The sequence below is a fragment of the Acipenser ruthenus genome, chromosome 11, assembly GCF_902713425.1.
Source record: "Acipenser ruthenus chromosome 11, fAciRut3.2 maternal haplotype, whole genome shotgun sequence".
Classification (NCBI taxonomy): Eukaryota; Metazoa; Chordata; class Actinopteri; order Acipenseriformes; family Acipenseridae; genus Acipenser; species Acipenser ruthenus.
Genome location: NC_081199.1, coordinates 6483705 through 6504095, shown reverse-complemented (window position 1 = coordinate 6504095; position 20391 = coordinate 6483705). Strand labels below are relative to the sequence as shown.

At 40.0% G+C, this 20391-nt stretch overlaps 1 protein-coding gene across 2 annotated transcripts; it reads left to right on the top strand.

Moving 5' to 3' along the window:
* The first annotated feature begins 660 nt into the window (after positions 1–660).
* On the top strand, positions 661–20310 carry LOC117426896 (piwi-like protein 1). 2 transcript variants are annotated; one of them, XM_059033138.1, is made up of 22 exons: positions 661–900; positions 1188–1248; positions 3222–3306; positions 3635–3740; positions 4080–4211; positions 5558–5772; positions 6126–6247; positions 6464–6544; positions 6735–6932; positions 7278–7386; positions 8156–8282; positions 8465–8582; positions 8790–8904; positions 9150–9337; positions 9430–9502; positions 9939–10139; positions 10340–10443; positions 11138–11208; positions 11609–11762; positions 12147–12272; positions 18180–18327; positions 18411–20310. In XM_059033138.1, exons 3-22 carry the CDS (start codon positions 3229–3231, stop codon positions 18525–18527), a joined length of 2583 nt encoding a protein of 860 aa, XP_058889121.1. In that variant the 5' UTR covers positions 661–900; positions 1188–1248; positions 3222–3228; the 3' UTR covers positions 18528–20310. The 2 variants fall into 2 exon arrangements, with proteins under 2 accessions (XP_058889121.1, XP_058889122.1); XM_059033139.1 differs by lacking the exon at positions 1188–1248.
* The last annotated feature ends 81 nt before the right edge of the window (positions 20311–20391 follow it).

Here is a 20391-nt window from a genome sequence, read left to right as displayed (position 1 = left end):
GAATGTAGCTTTAATAGATCATAGACTGAGATTCAGCAACATGCAATCTAAATCTAATTATCTTAACTACTATACTTGCATTTTACTGCAAACAAAATGAATGCAATGGGCAAACATTTGGAAACTGTTCAGCGGGACGCTCGTCTCCGGCTGACAGTAAAAATAGACTTTATTCCAATGCATCGGGACGCGTGACATTTGCTAGGAAATCGGGACTGTCCCGACCATATAGGGCCTGTTGGCATGCATGAATGGGTCTTAATAAAAACGTAAATATTTGTATACATTTATTTAACCATGTATTTAAGTAAAAATATTGTCCTACAAAAAAGAACACGTAGCACAGGAGACGAGTATACCAAGATAACATCATTTAATTAAGTGAATATACAGTAAATAAGGTTGGATTGACAATGTCAAAGCATACATCTGCATTTTAAAAGCTTTTTTTATTCTTTTTGCGTGGACACAACTCTGACCTTTGGAAGCAGTAGCAGAACCCAACATTGCAACAAGCTACATTAATTGCACGTGCTGCAAAACAGACCAGCTGCAGTTTCGCCGCGCGGTCGTTTTAGCCTGGACTTGTGACACGTGCAATTACACGTGACAGATTTTTACTCTCCTCTCAACCGGCAGGTATCCATCCACAATAAAATAGTTCGTATTTAGTTTTACGTCATTGAGTAAAGTAAACATACAACGTTTGTAAATCACCCTTGATTTTATAATTGGTATTATCCAAAATAGATAGGTGCAGCGACAAAACAGATGTGAACTCTTCAAAGTAAAAGCATTTGATTTGAAGCGAAGGGATACAGCGATAATTGTTCGTGAAGACGTATTCTACCGATTCCAAAAGCGTTCGGTTCATTTGGACTGCGGAATCGGAACAGAAAGGTGCGTGGGTAGCGGTATGAGTGTAAATTCGGTTTAATTTATTTTGTATTTTTAGTTGTGAAGTCGGTTACAAATGCAGTCGTTGGCAATGGCGATAACTTGTCAAATGTAATACCAACATGTATTGTACAATTAAAAGAACGCTGGTAAAACTTTTGAAAAGCAAGCATATTTTGCAGTTGTTTATTTTAATGCCATTTTTCATATGAGTGTATTTCAACTGCGTTTGTTCAATCTTTGATGTTTTTTGTTTGTTTTTCAAACATGCCGCGGCTACACATGTGCAGGTGCTTCTGAAGCCTACGTTGCTTAGCTCGGTAACACACTGTTGAAGTGACAAGTCCTTGGGTAAGGATATTAAAATAAATATATCAGCTGGCCTTTATAGTATGAAGGGATAGGTGGATTTTTTTTAACTATCCGGTATTTCTTTTAAGTTTAACCCACTAGTGTTCGTGTGCTTTAGTTAAAACTGCTGCGCTTGCATCAGTAATTTAGTGCTGTAGACGAACTAGATACTTAATGTCATTGTGTGTTGTTTTTATTTATTTATTTTTACAAGGAGTATTAGTGGATGTTTTTGCAAATAAAACTATACTGTCAGTTTTGTTGCTTGGTTTGTATAACACGAATGCTTAAAACAACTAAACTTACTCTTGCTGTACCTGCAACCGTTAAGGATTAACGGATGTACTTTCGTGCTGTTTTCCAATAAAAAGTTCATTTCCAAGTATGTTGACATGTATCTCCGTTTATTTCTGTAATGTCTAAGTTATTGATTGTATGGTAAATGAAGTTGTTTTTGAGCAGAAAAGCTAATATATTCTACCCTTGTGATGCGTGGCCTGCTGTAAAAGGCTTTTGCCCACTGGATCCGGTCCTTCAGGTCATCCGAAAAAGGCGTGAGTCAATCCATTGCATACTAGATGCGTTAATATCGTACTTCAGAGCGCTGATGTGTAGTGGAGGATTTGTAGTAAATTAACATAGTTTTAGTATTTAAATAGTCAATTCTGTTCATTCTTGCATAACTTTGAACACAACAAATGTTAAATGTAGTATAAACTTAATGATCCGCAAACGCTGATGGAAGTTAAGACGTTTGCTAATTACGTTTCTACTAGATCTACAATAATGTTACGCAATACATAATAAAACAAACATAATACACAACACGGTTGTCATAGCATCAGAAACCATATGACCAATATAACATTTTTCAAACACTCGCTCCTGTAATATATATATATATATATATATATATATATATAAAATTATTAATAAAGTTGGGAAGCTAGCAATGCGCTACCGAAAATACTTTCCATCACTTTCATGTACTGCCCCTTTTTTCTGACTGTTAAGCACTGACCTCTTGGTTGCTCTGTCACGCTTCTTTCTGTGTCTCCAGGTATGCCGTCAATTCATAATTTCAAGTTTTATAATACATATCATTCATGGCCAAGTCCACGGCAATGTCTTTGTGTGGTGTGTTTTTTTAAAAAAAATTATTTATTTATTTATTTTTTCACCAAAGTATTTGTTGGATTTCTCAAAGTAATTTGTTTGGCGGCACACACCATTAGATGTTCCCTTTTGTTCAGGGTACTGCAAAAACCCACGTGTCTTCCCGGTAGTTTGTCAATGTAATTTAAAGCAAGTCAAATCGAACTTGTTTTGATTCCAAAATTGACGCATCACCGTCTTAAGACAATTCGATGCAATACGGAATGTACATGATAGTTCTTTTTCTTACACACGTTAAAATCGGATGCATGATCGGATCCAGTGTGCAATGGCCTTTACATTGCTGGATACCTGGATGAGAATTAAATTGCAACAGGTTTGTCACAGTTTTGTTTAAAAATCTATCTCTCTCTCGTGCTCCAAAGTTTTGAAAATCAAACGGCAGTGCCCGTGTTACGTCTCAAAATGACCTTGTAAATGTGTTCGATCTCCAGACTAAACATGTCTTTCGTGTTGTAATTATTCATCACCCAATTAAAAAATGTATTAAATACAATAGAGTGTGCACACCTGCTACTTTGGAGTATTCTATTCAAACCACGACCTCGTTCTACAGACCGTCAGCGCACTGTCTTCCAAATACATACGGCTGCCATCTAGTGGTGACATTTGCCGCCTTACAACAGTTTTGAGTCAAATTGTATATTGAATAACTTACTGATGGAGTTTCTAATTTTGAATGCAACCCAAATGTTTTATTTCTGAATTTAAAACGTGTATATTCTGTTTTCCTTTTATAAATACATAAGGTTATAATGAATGTACACATCTGTTAATTTGTTTAACATTAATTTCAGCACTGAAATGACTGGAAGAGCTAGAGCACGTTCAAGGGGGAGGGCCCGTGGACAGGAGCCCTCCCAGGCTGCAGCTCCTGGAATGGTGAGCAGTTTAATAATGTAGATGGTCATAATGTCACATGGTCATTGTACTTGCACCAGTTCTTTCTAACAGGAGCGAAACTCTAGTAATGTCTTAAACTGGAAATAACTAATGCGAATTAACAAATTTGTTTTATTACTGGCTTGGCATTAAAGCTGTGCACACTTTGCAGAGTAAAGTATTAAAACACAAGTTGGTCCACTCCTACTAGAATCCAGTCAGCTTTCATTGCTAGACGGTCAATTTCACATTTTCTCTTGGCGGATGCATTGATTTTATATATGGTTTTGACTTTACCGGCATCAGATTAATGCATGCTAATTCTTAGGCCCCAAAGCCTGCAGCAGAAGTGGGTCTTCCCCAACCTTCAGGGGAAGGGGAGCTGCTTGGTCGTGGAAGGCAGAAGGGCCCTCCGGGAGCAGTCAGACCTGAAGGTAACAACACCTGTTTGTTTATGAACAGTGAAGATTAAATCTCAGATTTACAGGGTTTTTTTAAATTCTGTTTTGGATCCTGTGTTAATTTGCCATTCCATCCTGTTTTTCCTTTGCCTTGGATGTGATTTTGTCTCAACAGCATCCCAGCTAAGTGATAAACATGACATTTTTATTTTAAAATATTTTATAAATGGTTATGCAGAGAATTGAATAGCTTTGTAATAAACACATAGGACTGTGTGTAATATATAATGTAAAATAGTTAAATTACACACACACAATTTGTGATGCTGAATACAGGATCACATGTAGATAATTTACTTTTTCTGTTTAAAGGCATGCAGCTTCAAATTTCAGCCGGTTTTCAACAAATGAAGATTGGAGAAAGAGGTGGACGACGCAGTGATTTCCATGATACTGGAATTCACACCAGGCAAGCTATGGAGCATGTCAAGGAGTCAAAGACAGGTACAAAATATATAGATATATATATACACACATTATACAGTTGTAGTGAAAAGTTTGCATACCCCAATGGAAATATTTTCAACAGAAACTGACAGCGTAAAACACCAAGGTTACACTGATTCTAATCTGCAAAGTTTTAGTTTCCATATGCACACAACCGCAGTGTATAGTTAAATAGGAACTTGATACACTCCTTGAATGACAAATGGACACGCTAGTAATTATCAGCTTCTTTATTTGCTCATTAAATGCTTACTAGTAACAATTCAATTATAGCAAATCGACAATTCACACGACTGTCAGTCAGCAACTATTATACAAATGAAAACAATCACAAGCAACAAAAATAGAACAAATATACATAATCAATAAATTTAAATGGATTTAGATGGACGTTTGTAATGACGCTAGCAGCACCAAGGAGATCCAGTAGTATAAAACAAAAACAACAAATGTTCCGTATATCCAAATGTTGAAAAAAACCCCAGATGTATCCACAACGAATAGTCAGAAGAAAACAAAGTAATGTCCTGAACGTAACGAAAAAACCCCAACAAAATATTATCCACTGTAAACATTACAAGCAGAACAAAAGAAAAAAAAAAAACTGTCGGTGTTACTTCGGCCAATAACTGATTAAATATAGAAACCAGTTGGTTCTCTCCCGATGTTTGACGTGACGTGTTGATTGAATTTAAGCTCCAACAAAATCCCACTGCTGCACGATTCATTAAAAGCAGGTCGATCCTTGAATTGTAATATCCAGACCAGTTGCTTCATTGTGGCATTTATGGTAGTCCAGCAGAACTTTAATAAAAGAAACGTTGTCTACTAAATGACTTCCAAAGAAATAAATGCAATTACACCTAAAGCAAACTAGACAATATACTTGAAATAACTTCCACAAAGCAAATATTGCAGTGAAGCCACAACATGTAGCTAGAAGGTGGCATTGCTCGGAACAGCAGACACGTATGGAAAGCGAGTATGACCAAAAAAGAACCCCCCCCCCCCTGCGCAAAAAAAAAAACTACGCTAGTCCTCACTTCTCTCTCTTCAAAACCCCCATAACCCTCAATTAGCGAGTGGCCACTAATTGATCAATTTTAAAATTTAGAACAATGAACAGAACACCTGGCCAAGCTCCCTCATGAACAATTAAGTACAGAAGGTGACATGCTTATTGTCACTTCGTTATGTGGGCCACATGTTAAAGGAGACATTCTGATTACACTCATATGGGACCAAGGGCAACTTTATCTTGACCTGTAGTTTTTTCACATGACTCTCAAAGTGAAATGGTTTTGGATACATTTTGATAAACAGCTATATCTTTATATTTGCAGGTGTTTCTGGATCTACTATCGAATTAAGAGCAAATTATTTCCGCATCATCTCTCGGCCCCAGTGGGTTTTGTATCAGTACCATGTTGATTACAACCCCCAGATGGAATCCCGTCGGCTCCGCTCTGCTCTCCTATTCAAGCATGATGAAGTACTTGGTACAACACGTACCTTTGATGGAAGCATCTTATTCTTGCCTCATCGACTGCCAAACACTGTATGTCATAAAATATTTAATGTTTTGATGTTTTTTTTTTCCATTCAGGGTTGGGTGCTCACACTTTGACCAGAATCCAGTGTGTGTGCCCCTCTCTCTCTCTCTCTCTCTCTCTCTCGCTCTCTCTCTCTCTCTCTCGCTCTCTCGCTCTCTCTCTCGCTCTCTCTCTCTCTCTCTCTCTCTCTCGTGTGTGTATATATATGTATGTGTATATATATATATATATATATATATATATATATATATATATATATATATATATATATATATTTGTTAATATTATTATTTTTTAATTTAGTATTGTTTTCCTTTACTTTTATCATCATGTGCAACTTAAAAACCTTTTTTTTCAGGTCACAGAATTATTCAGTGAAACACGATCTGGTGAGAATGTGAGGGTGACCGTAACATTGACGAATGAGTTGCCTCCAACCTCTCCTGTGTGCCTACAGTTTTACAATATTATATTCAGGAGGTTAGGCTTAATTTATTACCACTAATTTTGCAGCAGTGTAACTAATTTGTATACAGTAAAAAAAAAAGTTGTCATTCACAAAATCCTAAATTCATAAGGACAATCATTGTCTTTAGGCTCCAGATTTGCAAATTGCAGATGCAATGTTTTTTTGTAAAGCATAAAATATTGATGCATTTATCACTGCACCGTTTAATTTCTGTTTTATTTTGACAGGGTTTTGAGGATCTTGAATATGCAGCAGATAGGTCGTCATTACTATAACCCCAACGATCCCCTGAATATCCCTCACCACAGGTTTGTATAGACAATTGTATTAAAAACATAGCTGTGATGAATGAGCAGTATACATGGGTTCTCATTACATTGATACAAATTTAGTTGATCAAATGTGAAACTATTGTTTGTAAGTTTGTTGTGTTAAACTTGATGCTTGATAGAATTGTGGTTTTGAGGTCACTTGCAAAACTGGAAACATTTGTTACAGGTTAATGATTTGGCCAGGTTTCACAACCTCCATTCTGCAGTATGAATCCAGCATCATGCTCTGTACAGATGTAAGCCACAAGGTCCTTCGTAGTGAAACTGTCCTGAGCTTCATGTCCCAGTTGAGGCAGCAGTGTGGAGACCAGCGATTTCCAGAAGCTTGCACCAAGGAACTTGTTGGGTTAATTGTTCTGACCAGGTCAGCATCTTTGTCACTGTTGGAATATTCAGTACACTTGCAGCGAGACATTTTCAGCAGATTTTCTCGTAGATCATCATTCTTGGTTAAATGGAATTTTTAAAAATTGAATACATTTTTTTATTTTTGTTGAACTGACTGCTAATGTATTGCATGTATGTGTTTCAGGTTTTTCTCAGTTTCTCTAATATTTATGAAACAGTAGCATTTGTGTTTTATTTAAATAAATTATCCATGTTGTGAATATGGGAAGCAGATTATGCAGTGCATGATTTTGTACTGTAACTCAGATATTTAGGATTTTCTCCTTGCTTGTTTTGATCAGGTGTCTTTTGTTTCTTCCAGGTACAACAACAAAACCTATAGGATCGATGACATTGCTTGGGAAAAGACTCCAAATAATACTTTTAAGAAGGGAGATAAGGACATTTCTTTCAAGGAGTACTACAAGTCGGTATGTTTCTATGTATTGAATATTTGGATATTCAATAAATTTAGATTTGTATATCCCTTGGCATCTTGAATTATTTCAGGAACAACGTTTAATTTGAACTGCTATTTGGCATCCTTTGTTTTGCAGCGAATTCACTGGGGTAAAGTAAGGCCTACACAACGTACTTTAGTCCTGGGTTCTATTTTAACGTATTACATAGTGTAAAGTCTTGCTGTAAAATAGGCACACACAGGCCACACACACCTGCCCCTGCTGCTATTCTGTTTTTTTATTTCTTACTTTTTTTAAACCATTCATTGCTGAAGGTTGTTCTTTTGAACCTTAAAGTCCATCGTAGTCTTCTGTTTGTGAGGCAAAATATGTTTGCTGGGCTTCACTAAATTGCCTCAGCAGAACACTTTTTCTAGAATCCTTCTGCTGTTCATACCAAGACATGAATCCTCACATCTGTAGCGCTGCTGTCTTGGCGTCGACACCACAGGTTTTAGACCGACAAATGCGTCTTTGTGTGCGTGCATCACGAGCATTAGGTCTACGTTGGCAATAATGTACTGTATAAAACTAGTCGGAGCTGCGGATGAACGGGGTGCAGATAAATTAGGTTGTACTGTGTATATACCATATTGATGATTGATTAAGGTTTTATTTTCTTTAATAGTATTTTATAGCAATTTTGGGGGTAAAACTAGCAATTCAAATGATTTCAAAATCTGCTACCTCATGTGCACCTTCATTTTGTCTGTAAATGACATCACATTCTTTTCAACAGCAATATAATCTGGATATCTGTGACAACAACCAGGTTCTCCTGGTCAGCCAACTGAAGAGGCAGGGCCCTGCTGGTGGTGCTCCACGAGGACCAGCCCTGCTTGTTCCTGAATTCTGTTACCTCACAGGTACGTACGCCTTGGTCTGCATTTGATTCTGGTAATTGGGCCACTGCAGAAAAGGTCAAATGTCATATGCAATTGTATACCATTTTCTCTGAACTAGTGTTTTTTTTCCTTCATTTAATCCTATCAAATGCCTCTAAGCACCTAACTTGTGCATTGTAATTGTTCTTGTCCTAATTTTGTAGGTCTTACAGATAAAATGCGGAGTGACTTCAACATTATGAAGGACTTGTCATCTCACACAAGACTAACTCCGGAACAGAGAGAGCAACGGATGGACAGATTCATTACTAATATTAATAGGTATAAATCTGTTATGTAAGGATTAAGGTAGAGGATGCACAATGCTGAAGCAGTATATCATCGATAAAGTAAAGACTGTTGGAGTCCAAGAATTCAGTACAAATTGTGGTACAATGTGGAAATTGGTTTTATATTACAGTAGCATTTCCAGGCATTAGTTATACAATATAATCTGTATATGGTTAATGTAATCATTTTCAATTTTAGGGATCCAAATGCACAGGCAGAGTTGACCAGCTGGGGCCTAAACTTTGACAACAAACTTCTGTCTTTGAAAGCAAGAGTTCTTCCTACAGAAAGGATCTCCCAAGGAGCAAAGATTGTACGTAACATCTGTGTTCTAGTGTTGTGTTCTAAAAAAAAAAAAAGGTAATAAGATCAACCTGTACCTGTTCAACGCATTACACCTGTACATGGGTTTATTGGGTTTGTAAATGTTGAACTACAACTTTTACAAGGATGTCCTGAAAGAGAAAGTGTTATGCTTGATCTTATTCTGAAACACTAGAGCAATTCAGTGTCCAAAGTGGATATTTATTTTTTTATTCCCCCCCCCCCCCCCCCCAGTACGAATACAGTCCTTGGGTAGCAGAGTGGTCAAGGGAAATGAGGGGTGCTCCGCTGATAAGTACCAGACCACTGGAAAACTGGTTAATGCTGTATACTAGAAGAAACATTGATAGTGCCCAGGCTCTGCTTCAAGCTCTAAACAAAGTGTCACCACCACTAGGCATCAGGGTGCAAAGGGCATGCATGTAAGTAGCCAATATTTATGCAAGATAATTTGTAAAAGTACAGTTTAGTTTTTGTATCTTATAAACATGAATCTGTTTAATCTCCTGTGCAGGATCGAGATTGAGGATCGGCAGGAATCCCTAATGAGAGCCTTGCAGCATAATGTTAGTCCACAAACTCAGATGGTAAGGCAGCTTTTTGGAAATAAGGTTGTTGATGCATCCCTATATATGCACCCTCCACATTAAGTATTTTACATGAAGGGGACTTCTCTGAGTCAGCCACAGTCTGAATGGAAATAACACAATCATATAAACCCAGTACTGTATCTGAAATGAGGACAACTCAATGTTATTCCATATTGTATGTTGAACTGCACTGTGGGGGGGGGTAAAGAGGCCAGTCTTCAGATGCGAGTTATTTTAAAGAGAGACACGCTCAGGAACACCACATTATAAATCTAATAGGATCAAGTTTTTGTTTTACGGATCTTAAGTTGCGTTAATATATTGCATTGCATTCAGCATGCTTGTGTTTGACTTGCCAAAGGGAATATCCACAGAGGACACGGGTCAATGAAAATGATAGATAGGGTTTTGTTATGTACTTTTTTTTTTCTAGGTGGTTTGCATACTTCCTAACAATCGCAAGGACAAGTATGATGCTGTGAAGAAGTTCTTGTGTGTTGACTGCCCCACCCCAAGCCAGTGTGTTGTGGCACGCACCTTAAGTAAACCTCAAGCACTCATGACAATTGCAACCAAAATTGCTCTTCAGATGAATTGCAAGATGGGAGGAGAATTGTGGAGTGTTGAAATTCCAGTAAGTAACTTCACATAGCCCCTTGTGACTAATTATATTTACTGTATTTTCTCTTGTGTGTGTTTGGATGAAGGTGTTGCTTTATACCTCATGGGTTGGGGTATGCATTTGACAATAATATGTGGTTCTTTTTTCATCAAACTCATTTAGCATGAATTTGCCATTTTAGCAAGATATCGCTGTTTTTCTCCCCCAAACAGCTAAAGCAGCTAATGATCGTAGGAATCGACTGTTACCATGACATTGTAGCTGGGAAACGATCAATTGCTGGATTGGTGGCCAGCCTGAACCAGGGAATGACAAGGTAGGTCATATTTCCCATGGTGATTTTATTTTATATATATATAATATATATATATATATATATATATATATATATATATATATTTTTTTTTTTAATTTAGTCGTTGCCAATTAGTGGTTTTTTTTTTATTATTATTATTTTCTCCCCAATTTGAAATGCCCAATTATTTTTATTATGCTCAGCTCACCGCTACCACCCCTCCGCTGACTCGGGAGGAGCGAAGACGAACACACGCTGTCCTCCGAAGCGTGTGCCGTCAGCCGCCCGCTTCTTTACACACTGCAAACTCACCATGCAGCTGCCTCAGAGCTACAGCGTCGGAGGACGATGCAGCTTTGGGCACCTTGCAGGCAAGCCCGCAGGCGCCCGGCGCTGGTGAGCCGAGGACACCCTGGCCGACCTAACCCTCCCTCCCCCTGGGCGACGCTCGGCCAATTGAGCGCCGCCCCCTGGAAGCTCCCGTCCACGGTCGGCTGTGGAATAGTCTGGACTCGAACTTGCGACGTCCAGGCTATAGAGCGCATCCTGCACTCTAGTGAGTGCTTTTACTGGATGTGCCACTCGGGAGCCCATATAATTTTATTTAAAGAAATATTTATACAAGTTTTTTTGCCTTTTCTTTTTTACCCGACACAGCGTTCATTCTAATTAGCTCATGTCGACTTTCAGAATCTTGTACGTTTTATATCTACAGATGGTTTTCTAAATGTGTACTGCAAAGTCGAGGACAAGAGATTGTGGATGGACTAAAGATTTCCCTGCAAGGTAACTTATTAGTGGTGTGACCTGTATTGAAACAGGAATTTCCTATGGCCAGTTGAGGACTTGTATATTGTGATTACACAGTTTGTTGTCACTACCTTGCCCCGATACGCATTTTATTGTTGGAAAGGTGCTTCATAACTTAAGATTACAGTATTTATGCCTTTCAAGTATTTTTAAATCTTGAAGTAGCTTGGATTGAAGTCTACAATACTTGGAATTTTATAAGCTTCAATTTAACACTGCTTAAGTTATAGAAAATAGTGTGTACTTGTTTATTCAATATAATGAATAGATGTTGTATTTAATCGTTTTTAATAATTCTGGTGCACGTTAGGTAGGCATTTAGTTTATTCTCCAGTTAATTAAACAATTCAGAGTGCTTAATATTTGTGCATTGTAGCTGCGTTGAAGGCTTGGTACAAGCACAACAACTGCCTGCCGTCTCGTATAATTGTCTACCGGGACGGAGTTGGTGATGGACAACTTCAGAGTGTTGTCAGTTACGAAGTGCCACAGATAATGGGCTGTATAAAAGCTCTTGGACAGGATTACAAGTGAGTTATTTTTAAACAAACTATATATATAAATAATTGAAATATATATTTATTTTAAATTACAGACACGCACTGCAGGTTAGCCATACATGCTCAGCTAAATATAATGCACTGTACTATTGTAGTGTTACTTTTTTTATTTAGATTAATGCAAAGTTTGATTAATAATAATGTCAAGATATTTCTGCTAGCTGACACTTTGCTACCAGCAGAGGGGATTTGTAGCCCATCTGTTGCTCAGATCTGCTCTGATCAAGAACATTACTGAGCTCTAAAGAAAAATACAAATTAATGACATTTACAAGGTAGGTTTTATAGCTGTATTAGATGTATTTGCATGTGTAACTAGTTAAAAATGAAGATACATTTCTTGATTCCTTCCAGTCCCAAGCTGACCGTAGTTGTTGTGAAGAAACGTGTCAGTGCAAGATTCTTTGCCCGCATTGATGGGAAGCCTTCTAATCCACCACCTGGAACAGTCATTGATAATGATGTCACTAGACCCGAATGGTTCGTACTTGTAGACTTTTTTTTTTGTTGCAGTTATGATTTGGTGGGACAATTTGTTGCATTAACTTTTAAACATTCAGAAATATATACACACTAACTTTCAACAATTTGTTTTTTTAAATCACTGTAGAAGTCTAAAATTGTTTTTAAACACAACAGTTTTCTGTTTAAACACTACTAGACTGATTTTCTTTGGTCAGTAATACACTGTGTAAAACAAGACTTATACTTCTCCTTCCACAAGGTGTTTTTTGTGCTTTCAAAGCTATTTATCTGATCAACCATCAAAGTAGTCTGTTTTCCTTGAAGGCCCTTGTTTTTAAATTAACGGAAGTTATCCGTTGGTGGCAATAACTGAGATTGCAGAAAGGGGTGCAAATGCACCCCACGTACATAAACGCAGTTAACTTTTTTTAAAGCAAAAAGACAAAACTGGTTTATATTCAAACAGTTCTGTTTTTAAAGAATTTAAATATGAAAAGACCTATTTTTTCTTAATTTGTTGAATAGTCAGTTTTTCAATAATAAACTGTAGTAGGTAATAAGCAGGGTACTGTAAAGAATGCCTCAAACGAATACAGTGCTGGAAATGCATGCATTACACACAAATGTTCATTAAACAGGAACTGTCTGGTATCCTACAATATGAGAATTTTTTGCAACTTCATGAAGATAAAAATCCTATTTTTTCAATACTGTATCTGGTAATAAGCTGGGTGCTGTAAAGAATTAAGATATCAAACTGTGCTGGAAACTAATGTGTTATAGACGCACAGTTTCATGAAGATGACATGTTAGCTTGCGTGGTTCAGGGGGCGTGGAGCTGGGTGCTTCCAATCCTTCAATCTCCCAATTTTCTAATTTCCTCTTAATTAGCATCTATTTTCTATTTAAGCCCTGATCACCTGCACCTTTTCTGTCTAGTGTTTCGTTTTTGTAGCAAACGTTCGGACGCCGTCGTTTCGTGCTCCACCGCTAAATATCTAAACTTCGTTGCCTCGCTCTGCAGGTCATTTCTCTGCACAGGGCTGCCAAGATATATTATCAATCATTTTCCTACCTGCTCAGGTGATCCTTCTTTTCAGACAGCGTCTCTTTTCGGCTTCAAGAGCTCCAACGTTTGTCTTTCCTGTTCCATCCAGCAACAGCGCCGTTCAAGAGCAGCGTCATTACTTAACCTGTCTGCAACTTTTTCAGAAAGACTGGTCCTCTGCTAAACTTTCAAGCTCCTTCGACAAGACATCGACATTCACGTTGTCAGCGATTGCCTTACTTTAAATCTATTAAATCCACCTTTAAGCTTTGGCTGCGGAATCTTTCTTTACTCCTCGCCCGCAATCAGAGTGACGCCCCTCCCCCCGCTCCCACAGAGCCAGCACAGTTACCGTTCCATCGGAAGATCCTGCCCTGGACCTCCATTAGCTACGTTCAACCTTTTAAAAGACGTATCCTGCCCATTTCAACCAGTGGCGGCTCGTGGTTTGACTGGTCACATGTTCCAACGACAGTGCTGCACTGCAACTTTTCCACCCGCGCCTTACAGACCATGGTTACCACGGCAACGCCCTCATTTGAGTGACTGCGGGGAGTGGTAAGTTGTCATGGTGACCAGGCAGCTTCATCAGGCTCTGCGTGCTCTGTGACTCAGTACTGCTGTCTTCCGGCTTCCTGTTGCTGCGCTTTCACAACTGGTGGAGACGAATTCAACGCGCCGAATCATGACCTCTAAGTACTGCGTTTACTTATTTATATACATGACTAGCTGTCCTAACATCTCTAGAACATTTATTATTTAAATCTAAGGGAATAAGCAAATGTTGTTCTACATAGACAAGGATTTTAATCGTAATAACTTCATAGATTCTTCCCTGCTTCACTCAAGTCATGGTTTAATTCCAATCATAACCTCTGGATGGCAGTATAATACCACAAGTTCTCTCTCTATATATTAAACGAGTTTGGTATCGCTGCGAAGCTCGGACACTACTGCTTTTCTATTTATTCTCGCAGTTATTCTCGGAGTTCCACTCCTGCCTCATCCTTTGTCTATCTATATCAACTGACATTCTTCAATTTCAACTCTACCTACCACCCCCACCCTTCGAGGACATGCTCATGAAGCCACGCTCTTGTCGGCTTTCTGTGATGCTCCGAATCTACCGTCACATTAACTTCCAGCTTCCCTGCACCAGGCTTCCATCCCAGTGACCTCTTCCTGTTCCCGGATTCGTGCTTCCTCATCTGGCTTCTCTCCTTCAAACCGACAAATTTCACCAAGGCACTTTATTCAACCTTCAAGTTTTCATTTCAGCAACGTGAGCTGCCAGTCAGAAACGGAAACCATGTCCTACAACTATCATCCTTTCAGTCAAGTGTCCTCCTACCCTGCGATTAGACAATACACTCAGACTGCTTCCGACCAAATCAATAGATTTTGCAATAGCCTCAGAGCAACGCATTCTTTATCCTCTCAGGTTCCACAGCGGCCTCAGCTCTATGCATTCTTCATCTCTGGCTTTATCTAAATCACTTTTCACTCAAAGACCAATATCCACCGCATTCAGCAGATCTCTGTGCTCTACAGCAGACCACCACACTACCGATGGCAGTCCACCGTTCACCATTACAGATCACTGCTTCAGCGGATCTCTGCGCTCTGCAGCAGACCACCACACTCTTCCAATGGTAGTCCACCATTCACAATAACAAATCACTGCTTCAGCAGATCTCTCTTTCTGCAGCAGACCACTGCTCATCATTGACCGCGCTTCATCGTTACTTCTTTAGATCTCTGCACCGTTCAGCAGATCCCGTCCTCTCTGTTAATTGCTCCTCACTGCAGCAGATCTCTGCTTCCTCTTCAGATCTACTCACTATTATAGCATGCAAAGTTGCTTTAGTTTACAGTTTAAATCTGTACCTGCACTACTCCAGAGCTTCCAACGCTTCAGTTTTCCTCCAATATGCAGATCACGGCAGCATTCCACAATCAAGGCTAATGCTAATCCCCATCTAATCAAAATACGAGGTGCTTGACCTTCTCAGCAATCTATTCGGATGTCCTCACATCCTCTCAAATATTACAGCATTAATGCATGGTGAGAGACGTGGTATGAGACTGGAAATCCGTCTTGATTATGAGTTGAGGAGTTCCACTACTAGAACGACTGGAGTTGTGAAACCCAATCTCTGAACGTGAGTTCACCTTTTCCATTTCAAGCAGACAGGATAGTAGCAGACCGCTGATCGATCCTGTATTAACTAACACATAGGATGGTCGACATCTCCTCTCTTCCCTTGTTTCCAGAAAATGGAGCACAAAGGGTGCTGAGCTTCCCCAGCAGTCAATTTACAATGTTCGTTCAGTTCCAGCCGCTACCTCAACCCTCAATTCCAGCTCCCCTTCGGCCTCTACTTTCTGTATCCAAGTTCCGTCTGCTGCCCCCCCCCCCCCTCCCCCTCCAGACTCCCCAGCTTCATCAGCTGCTATTTGACTGAATCCTACTCTCAGTAACCTGCTTCAATCTGCTCCGCATTTCATGTCTGCATCCCTCGCCCTTCTTCGAGAGCTTCATATTTGACAGCTTGATCAGTGTGTTCAGCCTTCTGTGCCCAGAATCAGATTCATCCTATTCCTTCAAACAAACCAGATCCTGGCTTTCATCATCCATGGTAGGGATTCTCTCTCTCTCCCCCCCCCCCCCCATTTTCTCCATACCAGCAGTTTGCCTGACCCTCCGTGAGATTCTTAAGAGCCTTCCCTTCTGCCTCCCCTTCCCGCCTGTCTACATCAATGAACATTCTCTGTTTGCTCATTCTACTCTTCGGAAACGCCACTTCACCCCATACAAGGATCTACCTATGGAGATCATCTGCATCTGAGCCCTCTTCTGTCTTCTCAGGAGCTCAGAATCCACAGTTTCTTCTACTTCTAATTTTACTCCATCATTCAGTTGTGTACCTCCACGACGGATCCATTTCAGCATGGTCACTTCATTCAGCGGTCAAGCAGAGTCCCCTATCTGCCCATTCTTTTCAATGTCAAGGTATTTCTCTGCATCTCAGCCTTCTTCAGTCTCCTCAGAACTCAAAGTTTCTTCTGCTTCTAATTTACTTCATCATTTGGCCGTACCTCCAAGATGGATCAATTTCAGCATGGTTAGTTCATTCAGCTGTCAAGTAGAATCCACTATCTTCCCTTCTTTTCAACATCAAGGTATCTCCCCAGCAAGAAACCTTAACCCCCCCCCTGCCCCCTAGACCCTCGGTTCATTGATTCCTCTCTCTCCTATCATCTCTCATCGCTGGTTCTCAACCCACCTCTCCACCCTCCAGAACAAGCCTCCTTCCTCTACCCCCCTAAGGACCCTCAGTTAATTGATTCCTCTCGCTCCTATCATCTCTCATCACTGGTTCTCAACCCACCTCTCCACCCTCCAGAGCAAGCCTCCTTCCTCTACCCCCCCCCAAGGACCCTCAGTTAATTGATTCCTCTCGCTCCTATCATCTCTCATCACTGGTTCTCAACCCATCTCTCCACCCTCCAAAGCAAGCCTCCCTCCTCTACTCTACCCCACTCCTCGGATCACTCGTCACTGGATCTCAACCTACCTCGCCTCCAGAGCACGCCTCCCCTACCCCACCCCCCAAATCATTCCGTAGGCACAGCCCCCTCTACTGCAAGGGCCAACATCAATCACAGTCAGATCATGAGTGTGGGGAGTTGGCCCTTTTCTGCAGTGGATTCTTTCATTCATTCATTCTCCTCTCATAAAGTTGCAGCCCATTTTAAAATCGCTAGCATGCCCGGAGTGGGGGCTACCTGTCTGCCGGAGCCACCAGAGGTTTTCCCCTAATCGGCCTCAAGGGGTTTTTTCCTCTCCACTGAGCGGCAGGTATACACATAGTCGCATCCTACTAACAAATTACTAATCTCCCTCTGTTTGTCCTGTTGGTCCTTCTGGTCTTTTGTTTATGTTATGCGTAGGCATGCACTGTCTCTTGTTTGTCGCACGGTGTAGGAGTTTTCGTGAGGTGCCGGGGGTCCATCCTTTGGGGGGCAAGTGAGTCTCGCTTCCCCGACCTCAGGGCTAGGCATCTGCCTCCCTTACCTTCAGGGGGGTTCTCACCATGCGAGTCAGAGCGGACCCCCGGCCAAACTCTGTCCTGTCGCAGCTCCTGCGCTCATCTTGCCTTACTCGAGGCTCTGTTCTATTCTGCCTCTCTTTCAGGACGTGGTCACTCGTACTGAGTCCTATACTAACCTCAATGCTTTGTCCTTATTTCAGGTCCCAGGCAGCGTGACGTCTCGGCCTATCAGGGGTTTTACGAGCGCCTCTTACAGAAGTCTCAGATGCTGGGTACCTCTCCAATCTCCACTCGAGGGGCGGCTTTTCGAGTCATAACCCTCATTAGTGTTTTCGGTTGCTGGGTCCTTTGCCCCTGGGATGTGTCGGCATCGTCGCCCTCAGTCAGCGACCTCTTTTCTATCCTGTCCTCGATTGCTGGGTCCTTCGCCCCTGAGATGTGTCGGCATCGTCGCCCTCAGTCAGCGATCATCTTGTCTATCTCATTTCGGTTGCTGGGTCCTCTACCCCTGGGATGTGTCGGCATCGTCGCCCTCAGTCAGTGACCACCTTCTGTCCTACTAACAGCTCCTTGCTGCTTCTTCTGCCTTACTCTTCAACCCAGCTCACGCCCCGTGAAATGGCTACACAAATATTTAGGGATAAATCAATAATTTTAGAAGTGATGCACCTTCTAAATCTCCCCCAGTCTCCTGCAACTCTCAACAACCTATTCTGCCAGTTAGTAGAAGCTGTGATTGTGGTATGTGAAAAGGGGAATTCTGCTCCACCCTGTTTCAGGATTTTATGTTGAATACATTTAAAATAATTTGTTTGGTAGGTATGATTTCTACATTGTGAGCCAAGCTGTGCGTGTTGGTAGCGTGTCACCAACCCACTACAACGTGATTTACGACAGCAGTGGTTTAAAGCCAGACTACATGCAGCGCCTGACGTACAAAATGTGTCACATGTACTACAACTGGTCGGTAAGTTTATTTTTTAATTTTAGTATTGTTTGGAATACCTAATCATTAATGGGAAAGCTGAGCACATTTTATTTTTTTCCCAGGGAATTGTAAGAGTACCAGCCCCTTGCCAGTATGCACACAAACTGGCATTCTTGGTTGGACAGAGTATTCATAGGGAACCCAACACAAACCTGGATGACTTTCTGTATTACTTGTAAGGACAAGGAAATGGATCATGTTATGTTTTTTCACATTTATTTGTAGTTTATTTTATACTTTTTTTAACCTGCATTTAGTTATTTGCAGCCAGGCGATTTGCTGCCTTCATTAGAACACAAAAGTTTAAGAATGACAAAAGGCCATTAAATAAATAAATATTTTAGTGCTCCTGTAGTTGCTAACAGTACAGTTGTACTGTAATTGATATATTTCTCCAAAAATATTTTGGAATAGTTAAGAAATTAACAAATGCTTAAGTTTGACCCATTTAGGTTTCCTCAAGTGGATTTTTTTTTTTTTTGTGGAGGCGTCTTGATCAGAAGTTTAACCTTTTATTGAAAATCTGAAGATATTGGAGGATGAGCGAGGAATAAAACACTTCTAGCTTCTTATTTTACTTGATTTTGATCCAGAATGCACATTGATTGCAGGATCATGGGCAGTTTGTGGGCCATGTAGCTTGAATAAAAGTACGACTCTTGCTGATCTATGTTTCTCCTACGATGCTAATGTGTAACGCTGTAAAATAGATTATTATGAATGTACTGCAGGTCTGTATTGAATTTTATTTTCCTACTAGTGTACCCAATGGGATTGTTGTGTACTTTTGTAAGTTACATTGATGTGAGTTTCAGTTTTGCACTCCACAGGGTTTTTGAGGATAAGCACTTCAATAAATGACCACATAATATTTTATGGTATAGTGATTTTGTTTTCAAACTGTTCAAAATCTCAATGTAAGCCTCTATTGGACCCATTTAAAGAAGAAAGTTGAGTCACTTTTTGGTTGTTTTAATCAGTTTCTGTTTTTAAAGTTTAACTGGACTGATATGATTTAAAATGACAGGGAGACTTGCTTACCCTTTTCACACAGCTGTCCTGGGTGTAGGATTATCTTGCTATGGCTTCAGTGGTGTGTTCATTTGGAGACGTTAAATCATTTTTCTTGACATTTTTACTTTGCTCAGCTTAGTATAGATTTAAAAAATTGACATGAAAATAATTTATTTTGGGTGAAATATGTCGGGTCTATAAATCTTCTCGTGTCATGTACTTTGAGGCCATCCTGTTTGCAGTGTTTTGTTATACTAGAGGCTATAGTTCCTAGAATTGTTTAACTGGTTATAAATAATGCCACTTGTCTTAACTTCTACCACTAGACTTTCTCTGAAGTATTTTCGGCAGGATGGAGTGTGCCATCAATGAAAATTCTCTGCATTCTGATAAGATTAAACTCTGTGGGGTCACCAGTGGCTCACCTGGTAAAAACACAACTGCAGGGAGTCCAGAGTCATTTCATTGAGAGGGCACTGGTCCAGCTCAGTGAGGCCAAACAGACTTTACATGCTGGGCCTTGCATCTGGGGTTCAGTAGCATAATAACTTTTGCTGCTTAGGTTCACAGGATGAAAGTCATTCACTTGTATTGACAGTGGGAATGGTGGTTGGCCATTGATGTTTAGTCCTCTTATATCAGTAGTGGTTTTCAAGGTGATTTTTAAATTGGACATTATAAAAATGGGTTAAAAGATTGATAAGCCATGTTTCTGGATTATTCTAATTTTGTTGGCACTACTTCCTAATTGAGCGATAACTAAAAATGAGAAAATACTGGGGAAATGTGTTCAGACTTAGTTGAGCCGATTTGCTCTATGTGAATGTTTGGCAGTAACTCGTTACTGACCATTGTCAAAACGGGTGCCTACAAATATCAATACCCAAATGTGTATTCCATTACTATAGAACTGGTTATATTTTACTGTTAAATAAACTTTGAAAAATAGCTCTGCCTGTGTGTTTTGGTTTTTAAACTAAAATGTGTGTTTATGCTGAACCCAGAATGACCAATATTCTTGGCAAGTGT